At 44.7% G+C, this 21,211-nt stretch overlaps 1 protein-coding gene across 5 annotated transcripts in view; it reads right to left on the bottom strand.

Moving 5' to 3' along the window:
* Positions 1-21,211, bottom strand: part of tspan9a (tetraspanin 9a) — a 159,520-nt gene that overhangs the window by 62,816 nt on the left and 75,493 nt on the right. For 3 of the 5 annotated variants that reach the window (XM_072710316.1, XM_072710317.1, XM_072710318.1), the window contains exon 3: positions 15,105-15,184. In XM_072710316.1, the coding sequence (XP_072566417.1) occupies positions 15,105-15,167 (63 nt within the window). In that variant the 5' untranslated portion in view covers positions 15,168-15,184. Of the gene's footprint in view, positions 1-15,104; positions 15,909-21,211 lie in introns of those variants that run through there. The other 2 variants (XM_023794271.2, XM_023794269.2) reach the window with 2 other exon arrangements.

Below are 21,211 nucleotides of genomic sequence, written 5' to 3'. Positions count from 1 at the left end.
AAATGTTTATTAAGATATGATTTGATTAGGTGGAACCACAAGCAAATCTCTGAGGAGGGAAATGTGCCCATCTGATGGCTTTGTACCTTGTACCACTTCTCGAAGTGACCTCCTAGTTTTAATTCACACTCCTTTCATTATTCAAGCCTCCATTATGGAGATTAACCCTCTAGTCACATCTCTTGTACCTGAGATCCCATAACGCAATGGGGGAAAGTCATGTCTAAGCTACTGAAGACTTTAAACACACCGCACACCAAAAGCTTTAGAAAAAATTAGGAAAAAAGGTAGGACTAGGAATTTTCTTTCCTTGTCTCCAAGAAACCATGATTGGATGAGAGCGCTGACTGAAGACAGGTCCAGAACCTCACTTAGGCCAACACAGGTCCAGGAGACCCAATCATCGCCAGGCAGGACCAAGGCATGGCCCTTTCTTCTGATGAAACCAGTAAAGTAATAGGGGGGGCATTTATCAACATCCCACTGCTGCCTCCACAGGGCTCACAGCATGTTTGTGAAGCTTTGAAGCTGTTATTTTGAAGAAGTTCTTTGCACTGCATTACTCTGCAATAAAATTCTATTTCTAGGAAAAAGACCTTGCACAAAACAAACTTTGCCCTTTAGCTAAAGTTTTAAATCAACACATCTACCTCATGAAAAGGGGTAAATAAAAATACACATTTCTGTCTTGCAATCTGAACTGTTGCAGAATCCACTGGTTTTATGACTTTTTCCCTGTCTGGACAAATTGACACTTGAATGCAGACAACAGAACCCAGCAGCTAGTGGTAAGAAGAACATCCTGCTAACCAGGTGGTCTCCAGTTCATATCCCATGCATGTTCTGCTCCAGAGCAGTGCACTTTACAATGGTTCTGAAATACTAATCTCTCATAGCCTGCCAGCTGCTTTCAGCTTTATCCAATATGATGCTCACCAGGTAGTTTTGAACCCAAACTATGCTGGACTTGATATACCCAGGGAAACACTATACATTAAGGCTGGGTCATCACACTAATCACCTTATAAGATTAATCAATGTAATATCAAAAGTAACTCTTGCAGAGCATGGCTGGCAACCAAGAAAATTATGTGGTCCAGGAGGAAACTCTCCAACAGACCAGCACCTGGAGATAAGGAACATTTCCTGACAAAGTCCAAGTCCTACTAGAATCTATGGTCCAAACTGTGGTACTGGATGGTGTGAGATGCTACGATGACCATGGAGAATATGGAAAGGGATAAGTAATGCATAGCTTTATATTATGTACAAGGCCTGGAAATACCCATTTCCTACTCACTACAATGTGACACTGCTGAGACCCCCGTGAGCTACACCAATGGGTTTATGGAACCTGTAACTATGTCTAAAGGATGAGAAGGAAATTTTTCAGGATGGAATGGAGCTATTTTGATCACATATTGAAGAAAGATCATTGCAGAAACTGCACAGGGTGGGGGGAATATAACATTTCACAGTTAGTTAATCCACAGATTGCTGTCCTGCTTATTTATCAGTGTTAATTAATGTAAACTGTGCAAGCAGGTTTACAACATCTGCTGATAATGGCCCCTTCTAACCCCATCTCGGTGATTCATAGGAAAGATTTCCTATGCTGTCTGAATTCGGCAAACGGGACACTTAGGCTACCTAACCCATAGAGCACACTCTTCTCCACCCTTATTGGCCAAGGGAAAGTCAGAGAGAGCCAGCTCCTTCCACCTGTTACAAAGAGAGTCAAAGTGAGTGAGAAAAGAAGGGACTTCAGCCAATAAAGTTCTCGGCTGGCACTGAAGCTTCTAGTTAACCGATCATACTCCTTAAGTAAATCGTAATTAAGTCATTAGCTAATCTCCACTCCTTGCTGAAGTGGCCTCCAATTGGTTGAACTAAGGGGGACAGTTCCTTAAACCCCCTTAGCAAACCTGAACGATTATAGAATTATCAAATATACTTCACCCAAAACCAGCGTCCATTAATGACCTTCGATATATATATATTCAAAGCTGGACCATGTCAACAGACATGACTCCAAGTAGAGTGTAAGATCATCAAATTACCACAATGCAAGGCTCACAAAACCAACAATACTGTTAAAACTACCAGATGGCACTTAATTGATGTAATTGGTGTAATTAAAAGAAACATTAATAACGTCAGCTCAGCCAGTCTGTTTCATCCCATTTAACGGGTCAATAAAACTCAATCTCAACAGTTTATTACTGAGTGAGAGCTGTGAAATTACCAGGGCCTCTGGCACCAACCGCATGGGCCTGTCATTTCATTTGGGCCCCTACCTAACTTGTAACTACCTCCCCATATCAACCCCCAGCTGCCACAACTCACTGCAAACAGCAGACACTGCAGAAAGGACAGGCCATGCTCTGCCTGTCCTGTGACAGAGAAAATCGCACTCTGGGGTGTGTTGGTGGAACGCCATATATGGCAAACAGAGGCTGATGGGAAAAATAGTTATAAAACAAGAATTTCCTCCATTCGCCAAAAAGCCTGTGACGTTTCGTTGGATGGGTAGATATCGCTTCAGTTCCCAAACCCCTCCTCAGAGGCACCTCAGCCATTCCATGCATTTATAAAATTTCAACACCAGCTCACTTAATAAATTAATTTAATTAGTTAATAAATCAATGACGTATTGATTAGCCAAACAAAGTGGGGTAGTAGTCGAGCCAAAAAATACATCAGTCTGCTGGATGATTTGCTTGAAATACTGGAGTGACTTTAAAATGGCTAAGATAATACTTTTACATTCATCATATAATAATTTTACACCAAAATGAAGATTATTTAAACAGCATTTTCTTTGACCGCCTAAGACAGCTGAATAATACTGTGCAAAAACTGAGTACAGTATATGTATATTAAGTGTTTTCCTCATTTCAGTCACACATGGTGCAATGATGCACGTGCTCACGTTAGCATCAGCATAACGGATCTCCCAGTAGTTCCATCCTGTCGCATCTCAGCTGCATTTCCTCATTCTCTGCCAGCCCAGATCTGTCCAGGAAGTGACAGAAGGCGTGTAAATGATGACCCTGAGTGGCTGCTGACTCCCGGTCTGGTGCAAGAAAGTGGCTGGGTGGGGGTTATCTCACAAAGTGCAGCAAGTGCTGAGACCCAGCAGAGTCTGAGATGCAGTGCTGGGCGAATCAATACCCTCCAATCTCCAAACGCTGAGCCTCCACCGCTCTGACAAATTGAAGAGGGGGCGGAGGCATATCAGGACTGCCACACTCACCTTGCGTGCTTATCGATAAAGGGAGGTAAATTCAGTTTCGCAGCCAGACCTTAAGCTCTCCTACCCCAGGAATCTGTCCCTCCACTAGTTTCCAGGATAGGATGAGTGGGCATTAAGGCAAGTTAAGAAAGAGTGTCAGGAACATGAATGAGACCATTATGCAGACTGAAAGCCTTTAAATACTGTTTTAAGGTTGTTAAGAAAGGTCATTAATTAGGATCTGAAGTAGATAAGTGACTGCAAGTCTAAAAATGTCACACGGCCACATTCTGCAATAGTCCCCATCCCCCACATCCTGGAAGAATACAGGCCAGGAAGATAGTCAGTCCTGAAAAGGTTCAGGGGCTACTTGGAAAAAGTGATCAAAAAAAGACAAAGAGAGACACCTCCATCAACATGACAAATCTAACCATGGCAAGGAGGAACAGATACACCGGATGTACTAAGTGAGTATTAGACAGGCCTGGAATACCCTGGCATCACACTGTGGCCCAATATCTTTGAAGCATGCCTGATGAGTGCCCGCTATTCATTACAACCTCCATGGAGTCATTGGAGTTGGGCTACCTAGAGGAATCATGTGGTTGCAATATGGACCCCAAGGTGGGAGCCTGATAATAACACAAACAATAAAATGATAAAGCGATAACTATGACCATCCAAATTATTCTAAAGGATCTTGTTCCACTGGGCTTCAGTCCAGAAGCCTATCATATTGAGGATGAAATTGTTTAACCAAAACTATCAAGCATCAACAATGAACACAGACAGTGTGGTATAGAGAAATCAACATCATGTCAACACAGTCCCACTGGGGCTTTGCTGTACTGCAGTGTTTACCATTTACGTACATGATGCATGTTTCTATGACAGGAGAACCCACTGCATGCACAAAGAGGTATCCAACACCCCACTCCGCTCCAGACCCCAGTACACAACCTATAAAGACCCTCTGGGTCCAAATCAAGAGTAACATCTGTGAGCAATGATTTCCAGGCCTGTTAAAACTTCAGATTGATCTCCTAACAAGGCCATTAAGAAAGTCATCAAATCATTCTCCTTCTGTTGAGAAACCCAATGCGGCTGTATATCATATCCCGGCCTTGCATAGCTGCTTAATTATACTGTAGGAATGGTTTGAAATGGTCTGAAATAAACAGTCAATCAAAAAGCGATTTAATGAAGCATGCTAATGCTAGTGCAGAGAAGAATGTGCTTCAAGCGGAACTTCTGCTCTGAATTTATCAGAGAAAGGGTGCTTTATTGGTCATGTTCTCTATGGACAGCATACATCTTTATGTGTCTGTGTATCCCAACCACCTTGGTGAGGAAATGGCTCCAGCCAGGCATATTCCCCTAAAAGGGCGCCACCTGTTGACTGTGGGGGGTGTGGAAAGCAGCAGGGAGGACTAGATCAAAGCAGAGCTCTCGCAGGAAGACAAACGAAGAGTGGTGGATGTGAGATGTCAAGGAGACGGCACTTGTGGGCTGCATAGAAAGGTTGGTAGACTGCTTCCCAGCCCTCCCATGGGGGGCCTGGCCCCGGACACCCGAACCCACAGAACATGAAAAATGAGACAAACTGATTATTCATCTTGCATCTTTCCAATTTCTGTGCTAATAGCTATTTACAGACTCTCTGTATTCAGGAACCCAAACCAGAAGCTGGCTAATTACTCCAACTGACCCAATGTGGCTTTTGCTCTAAGGATTGAGTCTGCCATCTTCAGACAAACAGCAGAGAAAGACATCTGACCTGCACTATGGCAGGTCTGCTTGTATGAGATCATGAGTTCTGTCAGACATTTACGTACATTTCAGCTGCGCCCCCCCCCCCCCCCCCCCTCCCACATTTGTTTGAGGGGAGCCTTGAATAATGTCTGCATGATAGGTAATTAGATTCTTACGCACATCTGTGTGCACTGTGTCAAAAAATAAATGTAGTGAACTGCAGAGGTCTGATTGCCGGCCAGATTTAATAATACCAGAGTTACTGTGCCAGCCTGCAGGCTAACGGGTTGCTGGTTTGAGTCTGGGGAGAGGACCTTGGTAAAAATATTCAGCCTAACAAGGAGACAGTGTAGCTCCTCCACTCCATGTCACTTAATTAATGAATGCTGAAATTGATTCCTTTACTGTGACCACAACCTGAATTCCTAGCTGTGAATACGTGTTATTGAAATCCATCCATCAACAATAAATCTGGCTTCCAACAATAAAAATGGCTTACAAACTTGTTGATAGACACTACTATCAGATAGACATTAGGAAAATTTAGAAAAAAAAACAAGGGCAACAGAAAACTCACTCAACTGGAGTAACTATCAAATGGTAACACTTATCAGCAAGTTTGTATAATATTGAACAAGACACCACCTGGGAAGCAGTAAACACTTTCTGAATGCAAGTGCAAGTATCCCTAAAGACTTTGGAGGGTGTAAATCACTCCCACACTTCACGCCACCCCCCCTCAGGTGCCCAAGAAAACCAGCGTTAAACACCAAGTAGTAACTTCAAGTTCATAGCTAAATTGTGAGCATGCTAAATGCTAAGCAGCTTGGCAAATTAACCATTATGGATATGTTGAGCTACTCTGCCATGTATTGGCATACATGGAGACAGCCCTCTTGTGCCTATCTATATACCTCTGCATGGAGATAGCTATATAAAACAGCATCGGCGGGGTGGAAAAAGTTTTCTGGCTTAAGTCTGGCACAGCAGAAAGGCCAAACCTCAAGTGCAACAGTGTGCTGCATATTCTGAGCGCCCTGCAGGGGAGAGTCCACACTCTAACCACAGCAGTATCTGTGTCAGCTCAAAATGGCCGTGATAACAGATCAGGTGGGAACATTCCGATCGAAAATGGAGGTTCTGCGGTCTTCGAGAAAGGGCATCATCTACATGAATTTGGACAGAAGATGACCTTGTACAGGACCTGAGCTCCACTTAAGAGCTAAATGGACCACAAAGCTAGGACTCATTCAAAAAACAGCATGAAAGGACACAACAAAGTATAACAAATGTGGTCAGAAAAGTCTGTACACTCTCGAGTTACACACATCTGGATTTAACTGACCACCAAAAACTGGTACCCAGGAACAGGCAGAACTGGAGCTAATATGGCAGGAGGTCTCAGCATGGAGACACCTGCACCGGGTCAGGTACCCGCAGATAGTTGCTGAAACGGGCGGATTTTAATGTTCTGGAATTTTACGGGCGGGTATGCGGGCGGGTAATTCATTATACACGGGCGGGTAGCAGGTCAATCAAAACAGTATTGTAGCCTGCAAAAATAACATATAAGCGAAAATATCTATGTATTAGACTATCATATACAAATTGTCATCATCACAGTGTGTTCAGTATGTCGGGGATACCTTATGGTGCTTTCGATTATTTCTCTCCAAGTCGGAACTCGGATGAAAACGTCACGAAAAACGTCACTTCCCGTCGGAAACACGCCTCTTTTATGACATTGATGTCGGACAAGATTTTGTTGTCCGAGTTGCGCCTGTGACGTAATTTCAGCATGGCGGCGTACACACTCAACAGTAATTCTATTTTATAAATCTTCAAAAAAAAATATTTTTTTAAATGTATTAATAGTTATAAATGTAACTGCACGTGTTTGATTTAGAGAATACCATATCACTTGTTAGTGTCTTTGGTTTGTTTGCAGTTTGTTTGCCTCTCGAAAAAAGAATATTGCTATGAATGTGCTAAAATATTTTATAAAGCTTTTAATGTGGTTTGACTAGTTCGCGTTTCTTGTTTGTTTGTCTCACGAAAAAAATAATCTCACCCCAAATCTGCTAAAATATAAAGCAACAACACACAGCAGTGTGTTCATGGAGGCAGCCATGTTTGTTCCGAGATGTGGTAGCTCGAACGGGAGATTGTCGGACGTGATGTCACTCAACTCGGAATTTCCGAGTTCCGAGAGAAAAACAAACGCACCATTAGATAACCGCCTCAACAAACATTCACATACACGTCTGAATCCTTGCTGAAGCGTGTTGTCGTGTTCTCTCTTTCACGCTCGTCACAGTATGGATAGCTTAGATCTATCTGATTTGATTTTGTGTTAAACTGACTTTTTCGTTTCAATTCAAAACTCATGTAGGCCTAGCACTTGTCACGTTGAGGGGTGCATAGAAAAAATAATTGTGTGTAATTTATCACGGGTACGGGTGGGTAACGGGCGGAATGTTAACGGGCCCGGGCGGGTGCGGATTTAACTTTGAAATAATCACCGGTGCATGGGCGGGTGTGGTGCTGTACTGTGCGGGTGGGTGCAGGTCTCCAAAAGTGGACCCGTGCAGGACTCTGCATGGAGCCTTCTGTTGTACCTGTTGCAATTAAATTTCAAAGAAAAAAATATATAGACGAGGCCCTATGTGAAGTACCATGGATCTTGTAACTACAAATATTACAAAGTAAACATAAAGAAGAGGAGATGGTTTGTTTCATTACTTCAAGACAAACAGTCTAACTGAAAAAAGACCCAAGGTCGGCATTCCCCTGAGAATGGAAGTTACAGGAAGGCCCAACCATCAGACACCATCACAGATCTGTTTGAACCTACATAGTCAGTTAGACAGCAACCCAGGCTAACAGAGTTCCAGCCCAGATGCAGTGAGCAGGGTGGGGCATTGTCATAAGTTAACACGTGGCCACCTTAGACAGGGGAGTTTCACAACATTGACCTTTTCAAAGGGCCTTCTTGCCACCATCTTGGTGTGTTTGAGGGTAATGCATGCAGCTAAATGAAACTCCATCTTTGGCATCATCCCCTACTTCACTATTTCATCTAAATATAAATAACAACAGTAAAACTTTGGTTTTACTGTTTGGACTTGAAGGATAAAGAGTATTACAGTTTTTCTTGAACGGTTTTGGTCATATTTTCAGTGAATCAGGGGGCCTCTGTCACTCCTCCTTCACAAGTATCACAGAGTCCCTTCCTGTCACTGTAAAATAAGTTGAAGTGATAGGTTAATCACGGTCCAGGTTGAGGTCCCCTACTGATCACATTCTGTCCCGTAAACATTTTCACACCCCTCTGGGTGGGACTGGCACTGATGAAGCACTTTTTTTGCCTTGTCAGTCCCGATGTAGCTCTGATATCTGTGTGTCAAGCACACACCCTTCATGTGGGCCCCCAGTCACGTGGGTGTGACTCTTTTCCCGGGCCTCTCTAGTTATATGCCCCCCCGCCCCCTCAGCTGTCTGTGGGTATTTCTGGTGCATGGCATCATAATCTGCCATTAGCACACAATTAGCCATGTGGGACTTGGGTGCACAATTTGGGATAGGGGCTGGGCAGGGGGGTTGGCATGTTTTGCTAGTTCATCAGGGACAAAGTCATGCCAGGACAAAGCAGGTCTGCTCAATCAGCCACCCCTCTATGATAGGCATGAGCTATGATATGAGAACTGCTCTAGCATGCTGGACACAACATTACGGTTCACAACATGGGACAAAAAGGGCAGAACTAAAATAATCCATTCAGTGTCCCCTTGTGCATCTCTTTAATGTTGCAAGCACGACATGCTCCAACTAATTTGCCTTCTGTATAAATCCTGGCTTCTGGAATCTTGGATGTCCCACCAATCCCCATGTTCTTTCATTTATATGTTTGGGAAGGTCATAAAATCCCTGTGGTATGCTAGTTCACCTCTGTGAATGTAGAAGAATACACAGTGTGGAGCTAAAGCTGAATTAGAAATACAACATTAATCAAGCAAAGCAAATTACATATTGATTGAGCGGACTATCTACGCAAAACAATCTGAGCCCCACAGAGACTAATAATTAGCATTATTAAGAATCTGGAGTGCTGTATTTGACAAATATTGTACTAAGACATTAAATCTCCTTGTTCAACTGATTCCTGTGAAATTACCATCTTATACAGATAGCTTGTATTGTAGACGAGCATAACTAAGGGCAATCTTTGACATCTTTGAGATATCCCGAGTCAGCACAAAGACTGAGAGTACCGCCACACTGTGTCATGTTCCCCTGACATTCCTCTCCCGAGGACCATGTAGGGGAAACGCTGGCTAATGGCAAGCAGAGTGCCCACAGCAGACCACTGTCCCCAAGTCAGTGTGGTGACTCATTGGATCAGGTTGGGAGCCCCATGATTCTGTCCCCACCCTGAATTTCACACATTTCAGAGTGCAAGGCATTACAACTGTGTTCTGACACTTTTCACCATCACACAGCCCAGAAAGACATCCTCCATTCCGCCACATTATCTGAGAAAACATCCACAGCACAGACGGACTATGACTCTGTTCTGTTTATCCAGTCTATTTTGGGGCAGCCACATTTATAGTAAAGAGGAAGTAGCACATTTTTAGCAGGAGAATATCAACTGGAATATCTGCAATACGTTTGCTCTCTAAGACTGAAACTTGTCTTCTGAGCCCCCATGATTGATTGAAAAACACCTGTGTTGACTAACTTCCCCATCTGCTCTCCTGCCCCCTACCACCCACACTTAGTGTAACAAGCCTGATGGGCCGAATGGCTTCCTCTAGTTTATAAATTTCTCATGTTCTTATATACCTAAGTGAAGCCAACCAATATACACTATATTGTCAAAAGTATTGGGAAACCACTCCCAATCATTGAATTCAGGTGTTCCATTCACTTCCATAGCCAAAGGTGTATAAAATCAAGCATCTAGGCATGCAGACTGCTCATACAAACATTTGTGAAAGAATGCGGCACTCTCAGGACAAGCGTGGTATAGTGATAGGATGCCAACTGTGCAGTAAGTCCATTTGTGAAATTTCCTCACTACTAAATATTCCACAGTCAACTGTTAGTGGTATTATAACAAAGTAGAAGCAATTGGAAATAACAGCAACTCAGCCACATAGCGGTAGGCTACGTACAATCACAGAGCGGGGACAATGCATGCTGAGGCCACAGTTTGCATAAGTCACTGTCTGCAGAGTCAATAGCTACAGACCTACAAACTTCATGTGGCCTTCAGATTAGCTCAAGAACAGTGAATAGAGAACTTCATGGAATGGGTTTCCATGGCCGAGAAGCTGCATCCAAGTCTTACATCACCAAATGCAATGCAAAGCATCGGATGCAGTGGTGTAAAGCACACCGCCACTGGACTCTAGAGCAGTAGAGACATGTTCTCTGAAGTGACAAATTACACTTCTCTGTCTGGCAATCCAATGAACGAGTCTGGGTTTGGCGGTTGCCAGGAGAACGATACTTGCCTGACTGCATTGTGGCAAGTGTAAAATTTGGTGGAGGGGGGATTATGGTGTGGGGTTGTTTTTCAGGGGTTGGGCTTGGCCCCTTAGTTCCAGTGAAATGAACTCTTAATGCTACAGCATTCAAAGCTATTTTGAACAATTTCATATCCCAACATTGTCGGAACAGTTTGGTAATGGCCCCTTCCTGTTCCAACATGACCGTACACCAGTGCACAAAGCATGGTCCATAAGGACATGGATGAGCAAGTCTGGGTGGAGGAACTTAACTAGAATATGTTCAGAATCACATTTGTAATGCATACACACGCCAAGGCAAAGGATATAAATAACATAAAGGGTGCATTGCCCCCTGAAATGATGATACTTGTCATATAAAAAGTTTATTGGTTGGGCTGGGCCAGTGGTTGTGTTTTCCATACAGTTCACAAGTGTGACCCGAGTTATTGTGAGACAAAGTGGGGCTCATCGAGATCAGTCAGTAAGTACAATGTGTTTGAAGCCAGGACATCATTCATTATTCATTTCCAAAGCAGGCTTTTCTATTCCTGTGTAAATAAGTGGCTCCCTGTAGCCATAAACTACAATCTCTCGCTTATCCTTGTAGCTGTAAATTTACCCTCCTGCATCCTAATTAAATATTAATGGATCCACACCATTCATCCAGATGTAACTAGGGTCTTTATACCTATGAAAGCAAACTCTTCTTCCTCATCATCCCTATATCTGTAATGAACATGACCTCCTCTTCCTCCCTGTCCCTGTATCTGAAATATAAGTGAGCTCCTGTTCCTCCACATCCCTGTAATAGACAATTTCCTCTTCCTGCTCATCTCTGCATCTGCAATGAATACAATCACTTCTTCCTCCTAGACTCCATTATGAATGTGACCTCATCTTCTTCCCCATACCCATATCTCTAATGAAAGTGACATCCTGTTCCTCCACATCCCCATAATGAAGATGACCTCCTCTCCTGCCGCATCCCCATAATGAACATGACCTCCCCTTTCACCATATGCACATAATGAACATGTCCTCTTCTTCCTCCACATTCCCATAATGAACATGGCCTCCACTTCCTTTGCATCCCAAAAATAAACATGTTTTATTCTTCCTCCACATCCCCATAAACATGACATCTCAAAGCTTAGTTTAGTTGTGACTGTCTACCCGCTTCCAACAGAGATGGCCACACAGCCATGTCCTGTTTTTCCCCATGCATACAGGGTACTGTTCTCTGAACCACCAGAGATACATGCTTATCTCTAAATTATAGAATACTCTGGAAGCAGGCAACAAGAGACTCATTTGTGTTTTACCAAATCTGGGCAGATAAAGCTAAATGGGAAAAGGACACTTATCTGATGTTTTTACTTCAGGGGAAAACTGTTCACCTCAGTGCTGCAGCAAATATTACTTTGCCCAGACAGAGCCTTCAAAATTAATATCGGCACAAATCTCGCAGACTGGGCCAGTCCCTAGCTGTCCAGGTCAGGCCCTGGACGCGTGTGGGTGAGGCAGACGGCCGATGGGACCTCCTGGTGGAAAGCCTTGAATGACGACTGTTACAGATGTAGCTGCATCAAGGTGACTTTCAGGTGAGGCCTGGAAACCTGTTCTATTTACAGAGGAGGCGCTCTGATTAATATTTCAGGGTAACACCAACCAAGCCATGCATGAGCTGCTGTAAGGCTTTTAAACAAGACCACAAAAGACTGCCATCTACATTAATTTCTCCACTCGCTAGTTGATGGTTATTAATAAGTTTGGGAAGTCATCTAGCACTGTCTGTATAACGAAGATTAATATTTATTCATTTTCACTTCAGCTGACTATCCTCAAATTCCACATTAAGGCAGCTTTCAAAGTTTCAAGTTTCAAAGTTTCAAATCTTTAATGTCACATCATGTTACTGGTATAGTACATATGAGTGAAATTCTTGTGTGCTAGCTTCACAAGCAGTAGTGGTGTGCAAAATCTATATAAAAAAAAAAAAGATAAGTACAAGATATACATATATAATATTAAACGCATGAACGTTGTGCAAAGAGCAGTTATGTGCAATATGAAGTGCATAATTGACATGGAGTCGATAAAGTGGCAGTGGGGTTTTTTTTTTAAAGTGTCAGTGGTTAGTGTTCATTATTCTGATTGCCTGATGAAAAAAGCTGTCCCTTAGCCTGCTGGTACGGGACCGAATACTGCGATACCTCCTGCCTGACGGAAGCAGGGTAAACAGATAATGACCAGGGTGACTGGAGTCTTTGATGATCCTCCTCGCTTTCCTCAGACACCGCTTCTTGTAGATGTCCTGGAGGGAGGGGAGCACACCTCCAGTTATCTTTTCCGAACACCGCACTACTCTCTGCAGAGCTAGGCGGTTGTAGGTGGTGCTTTTCTCACTTTTTTAAGCTAGCACTTAAGGTTAACATTCAGGCAACTGTTAAAAGTTTCTGAAAATCACTTAGGATCTTGTCAAATGGCGTGGACATTTGAAAAATTAAAGTCTGTTCCTGGTTTATGTTTGGATGGAAGCAGACCACCTGGGGCTCGTAGCGAGCTTCTTAGAAGGGATCTGATAACCTCTAAGCACTGGCACAGCCGCAGAGGACTGAATGCTATACACAAAACACATACAGTATATCGGACTGGATCTTTTTATGCGTCTTGATTCTTAGTGCACATGAATTCGAACGGACTGTATTAACTGGGGGGTGGGAGGGTCGCGGTGAGTGTGTGTGTGTGGGGATGGGAGAGGGGTGAGTGTGTGTGTGTGTGTGTGTGTGTGTGGGAAGGGCTGCTATTATCATCAGTGGGCTTCCCCCCTTTGCGATCCTGGGCTGCATATTGCAGCAGACTCAACTGAACCTCGGTGAGCACTAACACAGGCGCCTTTCATCTCATAGCCCCCTACCCCCGGGTGACAGGGTGCGATGGCATTACCGTGATGATCTGCAGGGCATACAAAAACAATTCTCCACAAATGAATATCAAACAATGACAATGCTGCCCACTAACAAAGAAAGTGTTGTTTCTGCAGTTTTAGTGAGCGTGCGGCAGCACATTTCTGTGAGGAGGGGTAGTGGGGGGGTGGCTACCAGCTCCAGGAGGACCATGGTGGAGACTTCCAGAGAGCAATACAAGATAATGAAGAATCTAGGGTGTGACAAGAGTAGGCAATTACAGTAGTTTGTCTTGTTCAGGGCACCTCCCAGAAAGTTCCCGCTGGGAAGGATGGTATGGGCAGCTCACCGGGACGGTCTGGAAGAATGTTCCGGGGGGAAGGGGGGGGGGCTGGACAGGTCATCATGAGTTCAATGAAGGCCGGTCTAATCCCGTCAGACAGAGGAACCATATGGCAGCAAGCAGCTGCTTTGGGGCTGAGGGTGAGGGAGCAGAGGTAGGGCCAGGGGGCCAAGGAGGGGGAACAGTCGGGAACCTGTAGCATAACCTTACCATTCACAAAGATTCACACTATTCACTGCTTATGCTTCATTTTGATATATACATATAAAAATATTATTATATGAGATGTTTTACTTTACACAGTATGTAAAAATATATTAGAATAGGTACATCAAAATTGCTATGTGTTAAATCATATTCCAGTTAAATATCAGGGTAAGAGTCCACTACAAGGCTATATATCACACACCCCCTCGTTCCTGAACAGCCACACTACGGTCTTGACATGTGCTGCCCTCCTGTCCTGAAACTCCACCCAACCCCCCTTCAAGGATCTCCCTTTTAGGTTAGTGCTAGAAACTTAAGAGGCCACCTCCGCCAGGGCCTGCTCAGTGGGGGCTGATATCATGCCCTGGGGGGGGGGGGGGGGGTCAGAGGATGAGAAGCAGAGGAGATAGGGGGTATGACAGAATGCAACCCCCACGGCACCCTGAATGGGTGACACTATAATACTTAAGCTCATGCTAGCAGACACACTGGGGACCCTGCACCCCCCCCCAGCACTCACCATCTGTGAAGGGGGCTGCCGGGGACAAGATGCCCACCCCCCAGACACCTCGCCTCTCTGTCACTGTCTTACAGCATGACACTGCCACTGCAGATGCCACTTTCAACACCACAGCTACAGGGATCAATCTCCAAAGAGGGCTAATGCAGCACAACTTGCATGCTAATCCCACAATCCCATGCTTCTGAAACGGAAAGGATTCTCTGAGTTCCACAAATGGCTGAGACGATGCTACGAACCCCCAGCACTCTGAACTGTCAAACGCATGATTTGCAGACATAGGAGAAATCTGATAACAGTACAGAAAAACAGCCTTTGTATACGTGAGAGCGAAACATCTCAAAGGTTATTTCTGACAGAGCTGTGACCCTGTGCTGCAGTACAGAAACCCACAGCCGGCAAACTTCAAGGATCTGCCTATGCTAGAGGCTGGCACGATCTCCCCATGCAGCTCAACTGCGCACGTGCAGCCAGAGGATGAAAACTAGGAGAGGATCAAGCGGGGAGCATGGACGAGGAGATGCGGTTTGAGAACCACTAACAAGAAAAGGAGAATACATGCGATAATGCGAGGGAGGAGAAGAGATCAGAGCCAGGAGGTGAGAGGCGGAGTTGCTGCACTTACCCAGAAGATGAGGTTGAAGAGGAACATCATGTACTTCAAGCAGCAAAGGCAGCCCTGTGCCATGTCACACTTCTTGAACTCTAGGAGGAACACAAAGGACAGGTCCAGGTAAAACACCACGTACTTCCCACTCTTGGGTGACTTGTACTTGTCCCCAACCGTTGCGGTGCCAGTGGACCCTCCACGGGGGCCCGTTGTGCCGTAGAAGGCACCGGCAGTGAAGCCACGGCCCCCGAAGGGGCGGCCCTGGGCAGAGGCACGGGCAAAGTCAGAGTCGTGGCTGTCCAACGAGGGGCTGCGGTGGATGGCCGACTCCTCGCTACTCGACTTCTCCATGGCTGCTCTCACACTCCCACACTCTCATGTCTTGGAAAACAGTCCTTCTGTGAGATGTCAGTCCCGGCGTCAACTTGGCGTGTGGATAGGGGCAGAGTGGTCTCTGTCCCGGGTTGCTGGAAGGCGAACACATACGCTCACCCCAGGCTCGCCGTTCCACTGCCAGGTACTCGGGGTCTAGCCGTTCCTGCGGGGCTCATCTCCCGCTTACTCAGATCCTGCTCCCTGTGCTCCAGGTCCTCCTGGCTCCTTACTGTCCCAGATTCAGCTGCCTGCAGTGCTCATCCTCCTCCACTGAACTTTCCAGATTTCCTCTCACTCTCAGCGCCCCCCCTCGTTCCTGCTCTCCTCGGCTCTGCCTCTCAGCTGCAGCTCTGCTCCGTCGCTCCTATCACCGGCCTTGAGTGACAGGCATTACCAGCTGGAGCACAGCCCCTTTTCCTCTGCTTGCTTCCCCCTCCCACCTCTCTCTGCCTGTCCTCCTCCAGAAAGACCCCACCCCCTGGCCAATCAGAGTGCCCGTTGCCGGCCCCGGCTTCTCTTCCCTCTCCGGCAACGTGCCTTAACTGAGCTCACGGCTCCCCCCACAATCGCTGTAGGTGCTCCGCGCTTTCATGTAGCCCCCGCTTAGGCTTCGGCAAGCCAGAGGCTATCGAGGAATTAAAAAATCAGGAGTGTGGGATCCACTGAGCCCAGATAGGAACCGCTGTCAGCCACAGCGTGACTGGGAAGCTTTCAGTTGCTTAGCTGAACAGAGGCTGCCTGCAACACCATATTTAGCCTCTGACTTCACCATGGTCCTCTTGTAATGTCCCTAATGTAATTAACAGCTTTGGCCTGCTTTTAATGTGCTCTCGTTAGGATATTCCAGATGTTTCATAAATAGCCTGGGCACAGGGACGCGTAGTGCTGGCTAACGGGCTCCCAACACCTCAACTCTTCCTTCTAAGGAGCACGGCCGACCTGCCACCTTTCCCAGACTCTGGAATTATGGCACCATCTCAGTCATGGCAAGGAGATAGCAGCTAGCGCGTGGCGGGGAGTGGGGGTGGGGAGGGGGGGGACTCTCCCATGCGAGACAGAGGTCACCTGCTGACACTGGGGGCTCTCAGACAAACAGACATGGAAAATAACACACAGTCACAAACAGAAGGCCAGCACTCTTCTGGAGATGAGTGTTTATCCTATTACTGTTCTCATTTTCCAGAGATATTTAAGCTATTTGCCACATGCTTTCCAGGAAAGTTCAGTAATATCTTTAACAAATCAGAAACAGAGAGCGGACTCTGCTTGTTTGTTTTGCACGAGATGTCACGTTGTCAGACGCTGATGCTAATGTGTCAGTGGAGATGTTTATTAGGATCCAGACTTAGGATACATTAAGTCATTCATGAACAATCTTTCCCCTTTAGACCCTGGTGGAAACTTTTAATTCCCGACCACCTTATTTATTTACGTCATTCAAATGTTTTAGAAGTGTTTTGGGGGGTTCATGGGCTTAGCGGTCTGTCTTGGTCATCATCATCATCATCATCCTGGTAATAGACCAAGCTTGAGAGGACCCTGAGCCTACTTTCTGGGTAATGCTCACAACCAGCCATCTCCCCTTTCTTTTTTCAGTGCACAGATGCAGCCTGGGAAATGACAGAGATGCCACAGTAATGGACTCCTGTCACAGAGGGGAACCCCGACAGCAAAGCATATGGCAACATGGACCACCGGTGCATGATTTATTGACGCTAACCTCATCCCGATAGAGGAACTGATTCAGCCTCAAAGTGGACTGAGGCAGCTTGTTGATGTAATAATACATCCCTAACCTGCTGATGACTGAGAGGATTTGACACGATATGCTCACTGGCCATGTAGGGCTGGAGATACTGAGGCACTCAGCTTTGATTAGAATGAGCAATCCGCACGATAATGCAGGCTTGTGCACATCAGCTGTGCATATCAGCACCAATGCTCCATTCAGCATGGAGAGGCCGGAGTCCCAGCCACCTGCCTCGTCAAGTTACCTGCCTACACTCTAAGATGCTTTCACACAGCCTGGGTGCTCATAGGCAAACAGTTTTATTTTTATTTATTTTAAAGAGCAGTTTGGACATAGGCAGCCACCCTGACGGGTTAAGTCATGATGACCCTGCTGTCCTACCCTCACATCAGCTACATACAGGCACCCTGCTGTCCTACACCCTCACATCAGCCCCCCACATGCAACCCGCTGTCCTACACCCTCACATCAGCCCCCCACAAGCAACCTGCTGCCTTACACTCTCACATCAGCCCCCTACAGGTGCCCCGCTGTCCAATAAATGAAAGAATGAATGAATGTTGCATTTATATAGCACTTTTCATGACACCAAAGCTCATTACATAAGCAATAGGGAGTCACCGTAGCACCCACCTGGATGATGCGATAGTAGCCATTCTGCGCCAGTACGCTCACCACACATTAGCTGAGGTGGTGAAGGGGCAGGAGAGAATACATCAGTTAGATACAGGGGATGACTAGGTGGCCAGATTTTGATAAGGCCACAGTAGGCAATTTTAGTGCATCAACCATATACAGGCACCCTGCTGTCCTACATCCCTAAATCAGCCCCCTTCAGGAAACCCACTGTCCTACACCCTCACTTAGGCCGCCTACAGGTGCTCCACTGCCCAACACCCTCACATCAGCCATGTACAGGCACCCTGCTATCTTACACCTTCACATCAGTTCCCTACAGGGGCCCCACTGTCCTACACCCTCACATAGGCTCCCTACAGGTGCTCCACTGCCCAACACCCTCACATCAGCCATATACTAGAATCCAGCTGTCCTATACCCACACACCAGCCCTGTACAGGTGTTCCACTCCCCTTCATCCTCACACCAGCCTCCAACAGGCACTCCGCTGTCCTATGTCCTCACATTCCCCACAGAGAGGCACAATGCTCTCTATCGCTACCTTGTTCCCAGGCAAGGCAGTTTCCTCTTTGGTTAAGCACTAATACAAATCTTAAATTAACAGTTCCTGTTATCAGTCACTATAAGGTGTAAAATAATAATGCCTTTAATCCTGATGCTCAGGTATTGTACTTTTTTGCCATATTAATAGAATCCAATTCAGGTGTTCCTAGAGAAAGAGTGATAGTCAGCTATGTCACCACCTCTCACAGGGTGACTTGGGACTGAAAAACTTTACAGGGAGTTTAGTAATCAGAAAAGAAGAAATGGCTGTTGGACCTTTGAGAGAGCTCTATGATGGAATAATTTTGGACATCCAATGTGAAGTCTGAAAATCAAGCTGATTACAAATACTGGCTAAGACACTGCATCACATTATTAAGGATTGTACTTACAGTGCAGGGTAGGTGTTGTTAGCAGACAGCCTGCTGCCAGTCCACATTAGTGAATCTAAAACGGTTTAAGCAGGCAATGCTGATCAGCACTGACACAGTGTGTAGAGGTCACAGGTTGGGAGAGGCTTTTAGAGGCAGTTCCAAATTAAGTGCATGGATCATGTCCAGAAAAACAAATGCTGGCACCATTCAGGAAGCAAACTGAAAAAGACCAACTGCAGCATAGATAGAAGGAAGCAGAGAGTCAGAAAGATGCACTGTCTTGTCCAAAAAGATGAGGAAAGTCATGCCACTTCACTCTCATACAGACATCTCCAGACCTCTGGAATCTGCAGGAAACACAGCGACGTAATGACTCACCCGCCCAGTAGGAGGCAGTGTAGTGTGATTCCATAACCACAAGTGTGTTACCACAGTGGATTCATACTTGTTACGATTCGTCGACAGATCAGAGCCTCTGATCTGCTTAAATCGAAACCATGTTTACCCCAAGGATAACTTCAAAACGAGTGACAGAGGTAGACTCATCCAAAAAAAAATACCTGAAATAAACTCAATTTCATTCCAGGAGGCTGCAAGACTCAGAGCCCTCAGAAAATACACAAGAGACCTGCAGATACGAAAGCATCATGTCCTGACATCCGCGGCAGCGATCAGGACCTGCTTCTGACCAGCAAGTTTAAACAGCAGTGGGAGGCACTGTAAAGTAAATATGGCCTTAAATAACTGGCAGAAAATACCATCCACACTGATCACAATAGACTGATAAATGGTTGACAAGCCAGCCCATGGGCTTTTCATTTACAGGATTAAAAAGTATGAAAAGTATGAGGTTGAGAATCTTGGTAGAAATATTTCTAGAAAATAAACACTATTTTCCATGTGTGTGGCTGCTTTTTTGGTACCAGTTTCAGGCTGTACTTTGTACAGCTACCACTGTAAAGGGCAATTTTCTGCTGAAGGATGCAATGGAGACAGTAAACAACCAGATATTCCCCTTTTCTAAACATTTCTACTGTTTGTCCATGCACACCAGTAATCTCTGTTACTGTTAACCTTTATCAGCCATAGATAGAAATATACATTTTTATTAAACTTTTAATAATTAAACATTTAATTACCCGGAAGGAGCGGACGATCGGGACAGGACATTTTTTTTTTAACTTTACACATTGTTTGGATACATTTATTTTCTTACTTTACAAATTACTGTTTTGATAAATGTGCTTAGATGTGTTTAGTACAGTATATGCTCTTTTTGTTTTATCCGGTTCATTTTGTGTTTAAATGCTAAAGAAAACATATTTAGGTGTAATTTTTTTGGGGGCCGGGAACCAATTAATTGGTTTTCCATTATTTCTTATGGGGAAAATTCGATCAGAACTCAAACTTTGTAGGATTCGATCCGAATTTCTGAACAGATTAAGTTCAAGTTCTGAGGTACCACTGTACATTTAAATTCAACGAATCATTTGGGTATGTCATCTTTTTGTTCACTGAATTATACTTTTAGTGAATGCATTTTCATGTTTTTAGATAAAAAACTAAAAACCGCACCCAATACGCAGGTTTGTAAAATTTATGTATAACCCGCGGCCTATTGTTGGGGAAATACGGTAATTACAAAACTCATTGCTCAAATAATCGAGGAATTTATTTGATGAACACCAGTGTTTACAAACACCTAGTTTTTCTCCCCATTGCATTGACACCTAATAATAATTCAGTTTAGCACAACTGAAAAATTTGTGAACATCAGCTAAACACGTTTCGTTTTACGTCAATTTAATTATTCAAATTTCAAATTCATGCCATTCACTCAATAAAGAGCCCCAAAAAGCCAAATTCAGATCACAGCTGTGCCACAAACAAATAAGCAGAGTGTGTTTTGAGAACAAAGACTGAAAAACAGTCAGAAAACTGCCATCTGTGTAATGTCAAAATACAGTATTTCAGTTAATTTCTGATTCATTTCTGATTCCAGCTGCCCTGTACCTCACAGTTTTAAACATTTAACTAAGTGGGTATTGATGAATGAAATCTTGGTTAAGTGCTTTTCTTGACAGCAATTCCTTTTTAGGATGCTAGGAACCCAAAATCTCATGACTCTAGGTTCATAAGAGTTCTCACCTGCCGTAGTAAAGCATTAGTCATAAAATATAACTAAACATTTGCCTGGAGAGCACTAGTGTATAAATGTGAATATATCCTTCCCTGTGCGCTTAGAGAAGCAAAAGATGAAAAACTTCCAGATTTTTATTATTTTTTTCATCAGAGACAGAACACCTTTCCCCATACACTGTGGCAAAATGCAATGCAGAGACAACTCATAATACCATGTGTGGTTAAACTGTAGGTCAGCACTGTACATTGTGCCCTGTGTTGAAATTTTCCAGAACATTTATGTCATGTTGGCTTGTGGA

Source organism: Paramormyrops kingsleyae, chromosome 3, assembly GCF_048594095.1.
Source record: "Paramormyrops kingsleyae isolate MSU_618 chromosome 3, PKINGS_0.4, whole genome shotgun sequence".
In the NCBI taxonomy this organism is placed as follows: domain Eukaryota; kingdom Metazoa; phylum Chordata; class Actinopteri; order Osteoglossiformes; family Mormyridae; genus Paramormyrops; species Paramormyrops kingsleyae.
The sequence above is the reverse complement of the archived record's forward strand: the minus strand, read 5'-3'. Positions and strand labels throughout refer to the sequence as shown.